Raw genomic sequence first — 12,398 nt, 5'->3', positions numbered from 1 at the left:
CATATAGACCAACATTGATAATATCTCGAACAAGTTTGATTGACTCGTCTGTTATTGACGGAGTTGCACTAATAAGTATGATTGGGCCTTGTGAATACAATCAATTTAGAGTAAATATGCATTCAGCTTGATTTAAACTTTGTATGTAGACTAAAACATCTCGGACGAGTTGGAAAATCAGCTTGAGTCGCTTCTAACTTAATTACGGAGATATTGCCCTTTGTATTAATAATTCTTTAACCTTGTGAACACGATAATGTGAGTTAATATGCACCAACCTTAATGAAACTATGTATTTGTTTGTTTGTTTGATTAATTAACGTCCTATTAACAGCTATGGTCATGTAAGGACGGCCTCTCATGTATGCGGTGTGTTGCGTGTATGTTGTGCGAGGTGCGTGTTTCGGGAGACTGCGGTATATTCATGTTGTGTCTTCTTGTATAGTGGAACTTTTGCCCTTTTTATAGTGCTATATCACTGGAGCATGCCGCCGAAGACACCAAGTTGGTTATTAAATGAAATAGCTAATTTGCACACGGGCTTCTTGTTTGTTAAATAAGATATGCTTTAGATTTCGAAAACCAAACTGTTTTTATTGTCAACTTCCTTCATGAACCATCACTTTAACACGTATATATCTAAATATTCAGTCGTTTGTTTGCTTTTTTTTCGTCATTATCAATTACAATTATATAAATTATTTTGGAGATGCTTAACATTTTGCTTTCATATGTCCTTGACCGCCTTCCATACCTAACGTTATCACAATTGACGTGTGATGCATTGCAGGAAATCTCTTAAGTAACCTAAATATATATAAACCATGAGGTCAGCCAGCAGTCAACCGAGGACACGACAGCGGATTGTAGACATCGCTTGTTCCCATCGGACAGACAACAACAGCAAGGTAACGGTGCATTCTGACTAATGCAAGTGTTTTTCTTTGTTTTTAATTCACGGTTAGATTGGGAATTCCTGATTTTTAACTTTGCCATTTTAAAGATGCTACACCGGTGGCGCATGCTATTTTTCTCTATCAGGAGCAGACAAATACGAATGTTACTTCAATTACAAAAGTTGCTTACTATACACCATTACCACAATTGAAAAGTTTTTACTTTCTACTTTGATTACGGATACAAATATTGAAAAAAAAAATTGCGTCCCAAATCAATCCTATGGACATTCCTATATGGAATGAAGTACTGATCGCTTATGCACCAAACGCAAAATAAATGATTATTTGTACGTACGTATGAATGGGGAAAATATCTTTATATTTTTATTATTTTACCTAAACTTATTAAAACCAATTTGAAACTGTGATGGTTTAATATGTCGCAGCAAATGTTTAAGTATTCATGTCATTACATCAGTATTATAATTTAAAGATGCTCCACCGCCGACAGAGCATAAATGACATTCATCATTTGAACAATAATTGGTGTTCAATCGTATATATTTATATATATGTCTAATTAACACAAAAACTATAATAAAATAATTTATTTTGCCTTTGGTGCATGCGCAGTCAGTCACTTCATTCCATATAGGGTATAATGACACGGATTGTTTTCGGGATGCAATTTATTATTTCTTCATATTTTCAACTTAAAGTAAAATTAGAAGCTCAAACTTTTCAATGGTGGTAATGGTGTAAAGTAAATAACTTTTGTAACTGAAGAAAAATACTAAATCGTTTGCTCATGTTTTTGATAGTGAGAAAATGCCATTTGTCAGCGGTGGAGCATCTTTAATAATAAATATTATATTTCAATTTTGAATATAGTCGCACTCCATCAAAATGTATAAGTTATCATTACAAACTCCATTGGCTTATTTCCACGGATATCTTTCTAGAATTATCTGTGTGAATGATGCTATACGAAAGTTGTTTTGTATTACTATATTTGATTTTATTGATAATCATCTATATGCAACTTAAATCACCTGAAAATAGATCGCAAGAACTGGAATAAAAAACTTCTGGAATTAGGAAGATAACACAATCTTTTAAAAGTACAAACCATGATAAAAACAAAATATGTTTACAAAAAATAAGGAAGATATTAAATACACAAACAGAATGCTCAATTTTCTAAACCATGGATTCTTTCCCAGTACGATATAACAGAAAAGCCAATAATGTCTCAAAGTAAAATAAAAAAAAGGCATTAAATTTAATTTGATTTCACCTTACGCAATCTTTGCCTCAGTAGTATGAGTGGCTAGGGAGTCATTCTCACAAAAGGTGACTGAGAGAATACACATAAATTCACATAAACACGTACTTGTAATGTTTAATCAGTCGTGCGTCGCCATGATGTGTGGGAGAAGGTTGCGGGCTTGTGCACAGCGATAAACTCTAATAGTTCCAGTTTTCTGTTGGTTCGTCTTAATTTGTTCAATGCGTTAAATTTCAGATATTTTTGTAATTATCTGTCGTTGATATCATATTTTATTTTCAATTTTACAACCATTACGGTACTTTGATAATAATTCGATATTGAAATTGTATGAAAAGGCCAATACAATAAGTATGGAGTCATCTGAGGGACTACCTAGGGTTTCAGTGGGTAAACTGTAACTCCCGCCTGCTATGAAGATCTTGTTTCTATACAATCTATCATATCTACAATATAGCGCGATCACAATGATTGTTTGTTTGATTAATTAACGTCCTATTAACAGCTATGGTCATGTAATGCCGCCAAAGACACCAAGCAACACACCCCACCCGGTCACATTATACTGACAATGGGCGAACCAGTCGTCCCACTGCCGTTATGCTGAGCGCTAAGTAGGAGCAGAAACTACCACTCTTATAGACTTTGGTGTGTCTCGGCCAGGGGACAGTACCCAGCGCTTTTCTCACAGGGGCGAGCGCTCAACTAAAGGCCAAAAGTGAGGTGGTGTCAAGGGAGACGTCAGGAAAATAAACTAATTTAGGAAGAAAGAAAAGATAAGATCCTACATTTAGTCGCCTCTTACGATCATGCAATAGGGGCAGCAGGTACAATTCTAACGCCCTACCTGCAGGGCCACGATCACAATGAAAAACACATAAATCAATCCATACTACATCAAAATCTGGCAATGGCTAACGATGTTTTTAATGAGCTGTTGTGTCTGTTATTATTTCTTTGCAAATATTTTACTCAATTTTAATTTCTCCGTTTTAGTTTTGTAGCTTTTTTTTAGCAATTTTACTGCTACAATGGACAGAACTTGGATTGTATTAAGCGTCTTTGTGACTATGCTGATGGTTACCGAAAGTTATTCGTCGGCTATCCCTCGTGTTGGCAGCAGTTGTACAGCTAATGCTATTTGTCCTTCTTACACCGTCATTAATGTGAAATCTACAAACGTAAGTTAACAATAAAAACGTTTGGCGTACCGTAGAAATCAGAAATAAAGCGGCGGTGTCGCAGGGTTTAGCCAAGTTTTTGTACTACTAAGCTTGATTTTATGTATATAAACAGTCAGTGCTCCCTTATTATTCAAATAACCCGCAGGTAAAAGCTGAATGAATTCGAGTCCATTGTTCACCATGCAATAAAAAAAAACCTTGAAAATATGATAAACTTTATTACATCGGGAATTATTAAAAATGTTTGACGTCTTTTAGACGAATTATATAAACGTTGAAATATACACACGCAATATAAAAACTCTTGATCACGACTTAACAAATTATTAACAAAGTACTCTTGCATTCAGATCCAATCTGAATAAAACACAGATCCTTATAACCACTCCGTTCAATAGAGGATCAATCTTATTAAAATACAGATCCATATTATCACTACGTTGGATAAAAGGATCTGAGAACATCCCATTAGGGATCACGTCAAGCTGACCTTTTGAAATGGTCAATGAAATCGGCACTGTCAGATTATTGACAGGGGACGAAGTAGTTTGAAAAATTTGTCCAAATTAATCTGATTAAAACACATATCCTTATAACCACTCCGTTCAATAGAAGATCTGACAATATCCAATAAGGCGTCACGTAGAGATGACCTTTATACCACGTGTACTTCAGAGCAAATGCAGTGTCTACACTTTACAACATCAATTAAAAAGTCTTTTCGCCCAAGTATGCATATGCAATTGGCTTTGTTGTCCACTTTTAGTGAGATGACTACATACACTAAACTACTTTGCTAATTTTACATACCTTTACTCTAACACTGTGACTGATGAAAGTAATGAGTATCGAAACCAGCATGATAAATGAAATCATGATCAGCACCTACATGCATAAATGTGTGACTCATAAAATGAAAGTAGAATGACAGCAAATTGAATCACACAGAATATTACTTTACCGTATAATTTTGATTGACCTTTAATAATTAGTTTTTCAACTGAGAAATTACAATGCAGTTATGTACCTAGGAAAGAGGTTCTGACAGTCCCAATTTCATTGGCTATTTCAAAAAGTCATCTTGACGTGATCCCTAATGGGATGTTCTCAGATCCTCTTATCCAACGTAGTGATAAGGATCTGTTTTTTTAATCAGATTGATTCAGAGCACAATTCATTGGTATATGGGTTAAGATTCATAAGCAACATGTAACCAGTTTTTAATAAGAAAAAAAAACAAGCTTAACTAAATATTATTTTGTGTCGATCTTGACGTCCTCAGAACTATGAATATCGCAGATTGGACCAGTCAAAATGGATTGCTACCAATAACATGAATGGAACAATAACAGCTGAAACTGAACGGGATATGCGCAGACGACTGGAAGGGTACTTCACAGGGGAAAACGATGCGGGTAAGGTTATGATTAATGTTGCCTGTTAACTAACTGAAGTAACTGTATTTGATACACATTGTCATTTATTGTGATTACTTAACCTTAGTTTCATTCCTCCGTACTGACAAGTTGCAGCATCTCACAAGAGTCAGTAACGTTGCGTTAACAGCAATAGAGCGTATGAAAAAAGTTCAAAAGCATAAATAATTTGTTTTAAATGTGTGACACATAAAAGTCTCAATGCACATCGTATTCTGGGAATACTTTGAACAGATATATCTAATTCAATGTAGCTTATGTAAAAACTTGATCTGTTTTTATTCACAGAAATAGTATGTGTTATACTTGAAATCATACATCTACCTTTTTAGCCCACCATCATCAGATGGTAGGCTTTTCAAATCGCTTTTCGTCCGTGGTCCGTCGTCCGTCCTTCCGTCCGTAAACACTTCTTGTTACCGCTATTTCTCAGAAAGCACTGAAGAGATCTTTCTCAAATTTCATTTGTAGGTTCCCCTAGGGCCCTGCGTGTGCAAATTGCATTTTGGGACCGTTCGGTCAAAAAGTTCGCCGCCAGGCAGTCATCTTGGATTTTGATAGTTAAAGTTTGTTACAGCTATTTCTCAGAAAGTGCTGAAGGGATCTCTCTCAAATTGCATATGTAGGTTCACCTAGGGCCCTAGTTTTGCATATTGCATTTTGGGATCGATCGGTGAACAAGATGGCCGCCAGGCAACTATCTTGGATTTTGAAAAGCAGAGAAAAGATCCCTCTTTCCATTATCTGGCTTAGATTATTCTTTGATGGGCGCCAAAATCCCTCTGGTTTATTTAAATTGCTTATTCATATTTTTTGTCATTGGTTTATATGTTTTGTTGCAACTTCAATTTGAAATTATCCCTTTCATAATAATCGTAATGTGTCTACCACTATGATTTACAAACTCGAAATGTTGATGAGATATGTGTAACAATATTGTTATCTACAGGAGTTACTCTGGACCGGACACTACCTGTCGTGCTACGAGTGGCCCAAGACTTCCTCGTTATGCTGCAAATGATACCTCCGTTGTTTCACGATAATGCCCCATCTCCTACAGATTCGTCCGTTTATATCCAAGAGGTTCCACCCTTCTATGTTTTTGTCAGGTAGGTCAATAATAAGGGATAATCTTTTGGGATTATACATGTTTGAAAAGGCGTCGGCAGACGTGCTTTTACTAGCCACAGTCTTACGTTGCAGAGTTATATACTTCACGCGGCAGAGCTTTGCTTTCCTCACCTTTCTAAAGTGGAGCTATATAAACCACTGGTAAAGTTACATATGCCCTGCAGGAAGGGCGTTAGAATTGTATCTGCTGCCCCTATTGCATGATCGTAAAAGGCGACTGAATTTAGGATCTTATCTTTTCTCTTCTTCCTAACGGACTTTATCCTTCCTAATGCCTCCCTTAATCAAATCAATAATCAAACAAACATATTCCGACACAGGGCGCCTTGTTACTGTAAAGTTTGTTTGATTTATTAACGTCCTATTAACAGCTATGGTCATGTAAGGACGGCCTCCCGTGTATGCGGTGTGTGTTGCATGTATGTTGTGCGAGGTGGGTGTCCTGGGAGACTGCGGTATATTCATGGTGTGTCTTCTTGTATAGTGCAACTGTTGCCCTTTTCATAGTGCTATTACACTGAAGCATGCCGCCGAAGACACCAAGCAGCACACCCCACCCGGTCACATTATACTGACAACGGGCGGACCAGTCGTCCCACTCCCATTATGCTGAGCGCTAAGCAGGAGCAGAAACTACCACTTTGATAGACTCTGTGTGTCTCGGCCAGGGGACAGAACCTAGATCCTTCCTCAAGTGGCGAACGCACAACTCAAGGCCAAAAGTGAGGCGGTGCCAAGGAAGGATAAAGTCAGTTAGGAAGAAGAGAAAAGATAAGATCCTAATTTTAGTCGCCTTTTACGATCATGCAATAGGGGCAGCAGGTACAATTCTTACGCCCTACCTGCAGGGCCAAATGAGATACGACGTATATAAACCTTCCACGGTATTTGTGAAAGAAGCATGTATTTTGACAAAACAAACTTTTACTAAACACGTGTGAGAGGTTTTATGTAATCAGTAATTTAGTTTTACTCATTAGCTGACCTGGGCCGGTGAGCTTATGTCATGGCGCGGCGTCCGTCCGTCTGTCCGTCAACATTTCCTTTAAATAGCTACTAGTCAAAGAGTTATGCATGGATTGTAACCAAATTTGGCCACAAACATCCTTGGGGAGGGGGAACAGAACTTGTATAAATTTTGGCTCTGACCCCCGTGGGCAGGAGGGGCGAGGCCTAATAGGGGAAAAAGAGATATATCCTATACTTGTCCTAGAGTTCTGCATGGATGGAACCAAATTTGGCCACAAACATCCTTGGGGAGGGGGAACAGAACTTGTATAAATTTTGGCTCTGGTCACCCGGGGGCAGGAGGGATGGGGCCCAATAGGGGTAAATCCTTTAAATCGCTATTAGTCAAAGAGTTCTAAATAGATTGTAACCGAATTTGGCCACAAACATCCTCGGGAGAAGGGAAACAGAACTTGTATAAATTTTGGCTCTGGGCCCCCGGGGGCAAGAGGGGTGGGGCCGAATTGGGGAAATAGAGGTAAATCCTTTAAATCGCTACTAGTCATAGAGTTTTGAAGGAAATGTAACCAAATTTGGCCACAAACATCCTTGCGGGATGTGGAACAGAACTTGTTTAAATTTTGGCTCTGGTCACCCGGGGGCAGGAGGGACGGGGCCCAAAAGGGGAAATAGGGGCAAATCCTTTAAATCGCTACTAGTCATAGAGTTCTACATGAATTGTAACCGAATTTGGCCACAAACATCCTTTGGGGAAGGGAGACAGAACTTAAATTTTGGCTCTGGCCCACCGGGGGCAGGAGGGGCGGGGCCCGATAGGGGGAATTCGAGGTAAATCCTTTCTATCGCTGCAAGTCATAGAGTTCTACATGGATTGTAACAAAATTTGGCTAGAAATATCCTTGGGAGAATAAGAACTGAGTTTATATAAATTTTGGCTTTGGTCCCCGGGGGCAGGAGGGGCGGGGCCTAGTAGGGGAATCATGGGTAAATCCTATAAATCGGTACTTGTTCTAGAGTTCAGCATGGAATGTAACCAAATTTGGCCAGAAATATCCTTGGGAGAATAATAACTGAGTTTGTATAAATTTTGGCTCTGGTCCCACGGGGCAGGACGGGTGGGGCCCAATAGGGAAAATAGAGGTTAATCCTATAAATCGCTACATATCCTAGAGTTATGCTTGGATTGTGACCAAATTTGGCCATAAACATCCTTGGGGGAAGGGGAAGAGAACGTGTATAAATTTTGGCTCTGACCCCCTGTGGGCAGGAGGGGTGGGCCCAATAGAGGATTTAGAGGTTAATATTAAAATTCCTTCAGAAAAGAAACAATGAACCTGTATTCAGAACACTACTTGGCATTACAAACCAGGTGAGCGATACAGGCCCTCTGGGCCTCTTGTTTTTGTTTGTTTGTTGTTCGATTATTATAACGTCCTGTTAACAGCTAGGGTTATGTAAGGACGGCCTCCCATGTATGCAGTGTGCAGCGTATGTGAAGTGCGAAGTGCATGTTTTGGGAAACTTGTATGTTTTGCAAGTCACTTTCGCAACTGGAGTTTATCGATATCTAGGCCTTGTCTTATGTTAAAATGTATTTCTTAACCTTAATATGGGCATAAGGTAAACCCTACTTTCAAGTAGATTATGTGGATTGCCATTCAACGATACATGTACTTACACATTCGAATGCAACACCACATCTTCACGTGCGTTAAATGAACTGTACGTATCAACCAGCATGCATGTTTCTTTGATAAATATATCGTCTATTGGATAATTTGATGATATATATTATTGAATTAACGGCAATATACAGCACCAATATACATATACAAAATCACACTCTCTGTTCCCATAATCGTTTGGGGAGAAATAACATATGTGTTTTGGGTTTCTTGATAAATGAAAGTTGTGTGTGCTGTGGGGCTCCGTTTTACAAAAATCGATATCTAAATGGTTAACTATTACCAGTGGGTTCCGTAGCTTTCTCCTGACTACCGTTCTTTCTCTTATGTCTCTCATGACATCATCTAATTGTCTTGCTGAAGTAGTAATCTCGCCCCCTGTGGGGGAAAACACTGTTTTTGTTTCTGATCGAGCTGTCAGTTTAATGTGACCGGGTGAAGTATGTTGCTTGGTGTCTTTAGCAGTATGTTGTATGTATATCTACATATGTATATAGGGGTCGAAGTAGTAATATCAACAGGATTTTCCAGATGACACGGGATCCAATTAAACGTATCAAACGTAAGTCTGTTGGATACGAATGACTTCAAATGGTAAATATGGAAAAATAAGGTAACTCCAATCCGTGTGGATAAATCAAAGTTTGTATTGTACACACGGTAGGAATTACTTCCTTGTCCCATATATATGTATGTAGTAATATAGTACTATATTTACACTTGCTAGGCTTGGTCACTATACGCTAATACTAGCCGATTTTGTTTACCATAACTGCATGGTAACATTGACCTTTGAACTTGCGTATTAAAATGTTCTGTGCAACGTAAAAGGACTACTTTTTTTAAAAGAAACACATGGCTTTGTTTACATTTTGACGCAACATTACGTGTATATTGTTGTTTTTCATAGAATTTTGGAAAGATGTAAACAATATATACATGTTATATATTTATATATGATTCAAACAATTTTTAAATCAACAATTGTATAAAGAAACGGAAAAATATCCCGACCGGGGCGACGTGCTTTCATTTTTGTTAAAATTGATGGGTGTCAAATGTAAACATTACCTCTGTGCCTATGTTCGTCCTACGATCGAGCCTTTGGGGTGGACGGGCATGAGACCCTCTGATAGAGGCCAGTTATAAACATATCCTCTTGTCTTTGTTCTTTGAGAATTTAATCATGTGTATTATAAAACATGCACCGCTAATAATCCACGTGTTGACAGTTACGCGTCACCACAAATACATTGTAGGTATCCATCGAACACAAGTGAATTTGTTTCATCTATCGATGGCGATATGGATCTAAGCGTAGATTATATAATCACATGGCTCCCAAGGATGTAATATCGTCAAGTCAGACGACATCTCAAACACATTGAGCTACTTGAAAATCGGTGTTTTGACAACTTGGGCAAACTCAAGTGTGTAAGCGTGCGTCAGCTTCGCCTCGCAGCACGGTCACCGAGTTCACACATGTGGCCGTGTACAAATTCTTTATGTTATTACGCTATATATTAACTTTTAGCAAAATTGAATATATATTTAAAGTTCTGATCTGATTAAATAAAGTTATCTCTGACATTTATTTTGTTTGTCATGTTTATTTTACACTAAAATATTGAACTTTTTTGTCGTCGCGGCTGAATAATTCTACCTTACGTGAAGCGTCATCATTCGCTGTTCAATTGAGTAAGCTCCTCCCACTTTTGATCGACTTTTATTTAATAATTACGTCACTTTCAAATGACGATTTTATTGCATAAAATATAAATAAAAAGTCGTGTGAGTGTAAATATAGGGATTGGATTTCGTTTTTATATTAACCATGCATGTATGGAGCAATTCCTCTAAGAATATATTCAATATGGGGCGCTAACGCGCCCCATAGAATATATTCTTAGAGGAATTGCTCCATACACGCATGGTTAACATAAAAACGAAATCCAATCCCTATATGGAAATCAATACACCGCATACATGGGAGGTCGTCCTTACATGATCATTGCTGTCAATAGGACATTAATAAATCATACAAAAAAACAGACCAACCTATGCGAAATCGCCAAAATATCCCAATGTGCGGTATACCTTGCAAGCTGTACATGTTCTGTTGTCACAAATATACTTCTTATTTGAATGTTTATCTTAAGCAGCTGATGGCACTGAAATAAGTAATGTTTGTCATTGGCGTTTTCGTAAGAATACTAAGAGAAGATATGGTAATGAATAGTACTTAAATTAGCATGAACAAATTTCTCTTGGAAATTGGAACTTAATCAGTTGGTTGCTCTAAAAGGTAAACTGGAATGCAATTTCTTTCATACCTACGGGTGTTATACTGGCTGGTCTAGGGCAATGCACTCATGTCGCCTGAGGCTGTATTGCATGGTGGCTACCCGTGCAATAAAGCCTCGTGACGTCACGGCGTCAACAAAATTTATATTTCCGGGGTAAAATTTAAAAAATTTTCACAAAGTTGACTAGTTTTACTGTAAAAGATGCAAACAACGGATTTTTTGTTGAAAATATGACGTAATTTCGTATAATTTCAGTATAATACCATAATTTGGTGGGATGTGCTATTTGTTTTCTTTGGCAGCGTATGATTCAATAATACTATGGATGAGTTCTAACTGTTACACAGAACACAATACAGCAGTTTCCGAAAACACACGCAGTTACTTTCATATATCTGACAATCATGTACTCGAAAGGCCGGACGTAATTGACCTATGTTGTTAAAACACGTTAAACAATATACAGATTACACAGCAGTCTCTCAGAACGCGCCCCGCGCACTTCACACACACATGCTGGACACCACAGTCATAGCAGGCCGTTTAATGACACTGACTGTCTGTTTATAGGATGTCAATATGTTCAACAAACCAACATTGTACAATCAATCAACATTATTGAATTATAAATTGTCACTGAATGAACATAAAATCACAAAGTGGGGATGTTTTGATTTGTGGCGTTTAACTTCAAATATCATTCAGTACACCTATGTTGAATGTATTAATATCACACCAGACCATATGAGCCGTACACCACATATAAATCACTCATCAATATTTTTTTTGTTCCAGACGCTTCGTAGGTTGTTCGCTGCACACCAAGTGTCCACGTGATGTCGTCGGGTTGAGGAACGACATCGGGAATCCCTCTCGCTACTACCAGGAGTACTTCCTGTTGGCGGAATTTGAATCCAGTACACCTAATGACCTCACTTATGAGGCGTGGCTTGTATCCACAGAGCAAGCACTGTAAAGACCAATTTGTTCCAATATTCATATATCATTAAAACAATTGTACTGTATTCATATCATATATCAATACAATACGAAGTAGATTAATGATTTTTGTGAAATATATGACCTTTCATACATATGTACTCGTTAAGGTGCTATACAATATCGGTGCAAATCGCTGTTTATCTTGATCGTAAAAAAATATCTTAACATCTAACACATCAGTATAAATATATAACAGGAACGTGTGCGAACAGCAAACCAAGCCAATCGAATGATATATTCAGGACATCTCTTTACAGGAGGAGGAATAGATTACCAGTGAATGACTTGATGTACAAAAAAATTATTATGCTCAACCGTTTTCCGGTTTAGTATTTGCTGCGGCCATTTACAAGATTTGTGGCGTTTTTAATTCCGTTTTGCATGCCAAAATTTTTTATGCGTTTTTTTTTTCCGACGTTCCCTTCTCAAGAGATTAAGTTGATATCTATTTAAAATAACTTATTATGATTTTTTTTGTCTCTAATGTTCGGTATAACT

General features: G+C 37.7%; 1 protein-coding gene across 3 annotated transcripts; it reads left to right on the top strand.

The window, feature by feature from the left end:
* The first annotated feature begins 783 nt into the window (after window positions 1-783).
* On the top strand, window positions 784-11,956 carry LOC138333382 (heme-binding protein 2-like). Of its 3 annotated transcripts, none has more exons than XM_069281725.1 (5): window positions 784-908; window positions 3,184-3,368; window positions 4,654-4,786; window positions 5,757-5,916; window positions 11,694-11,956. In XM_069281725.1, exons 2-5 carry the CDS (start codon window positions 3,219-3,221, stop codon window positions 11,872-11,874), a joined length of 624 nt encoding a protein of 207 aa, XP_069137826.1. In that variant the 5' UTR covers window positions 784-908; window positions 3,184-3,218; the 3' UTR covers window positions 11,875-11,956. The 3 variants fall into 3 exon arrangements, with proteins under 3 accessions (XP_069137826.1, XP_069137828.1, XP_069137827.1); XM_069281726.1 differs by having other exon boundaries at window positions 836-908; window positions 3,203-3,368; XM_069281727.1 differs by lacking the exon at window positions 3,184-3,368 and having other exon boundaries at window positions 789-908.
* Window positions 11,957-12,398: the final 442 nt, after the last annotated feature.

The sequence above is a fragment of the Argopecten irradians genome, chromosome 10 (assembly GCF_041381155.1).
Source record: "Argopecten irradians isolate NY chromosome 10, Ai_NY, whole genome shotgun sequence".
NCBI classification, from domain to species: domain Eukaryota; kingdom Metazoa; phylum Mollusca; class Bivalvia; order Pectinida; family Pectinidae; genus Argopecten; species Argopecten irradians.
The sequence above is the reverse complement of the archived record's forward strand: the minus strand, read 5'-3'. Positions and strand labels throughout refer to the sequence as shown.

Excerpts from the sequence above, each read along its gene's own strand:
- LOC138333382 (XM_069281725.1), top strand. The coding sequence starts at position 3,219 with ATGGACAGAACTTGGATTGTATTAAGCGTCTTTGTGACTATGCTGATG. Across the intron at positions 3,369-4,653 it reads TTAATGTGAAATCTACAAAC|AACTATGAATATCGCAGATT; the intron begins GTAAGTTAACAA and ends TGACGTCCTCAG. Across the intron at positions 5,917-11,693 it reads CCCTTCTATGTTTTTGTCAG|ACGCTTCGTAGGTTGTTCGC; the intron begins GTAGGTCAATAA and ends TTTTTGTTCCAG.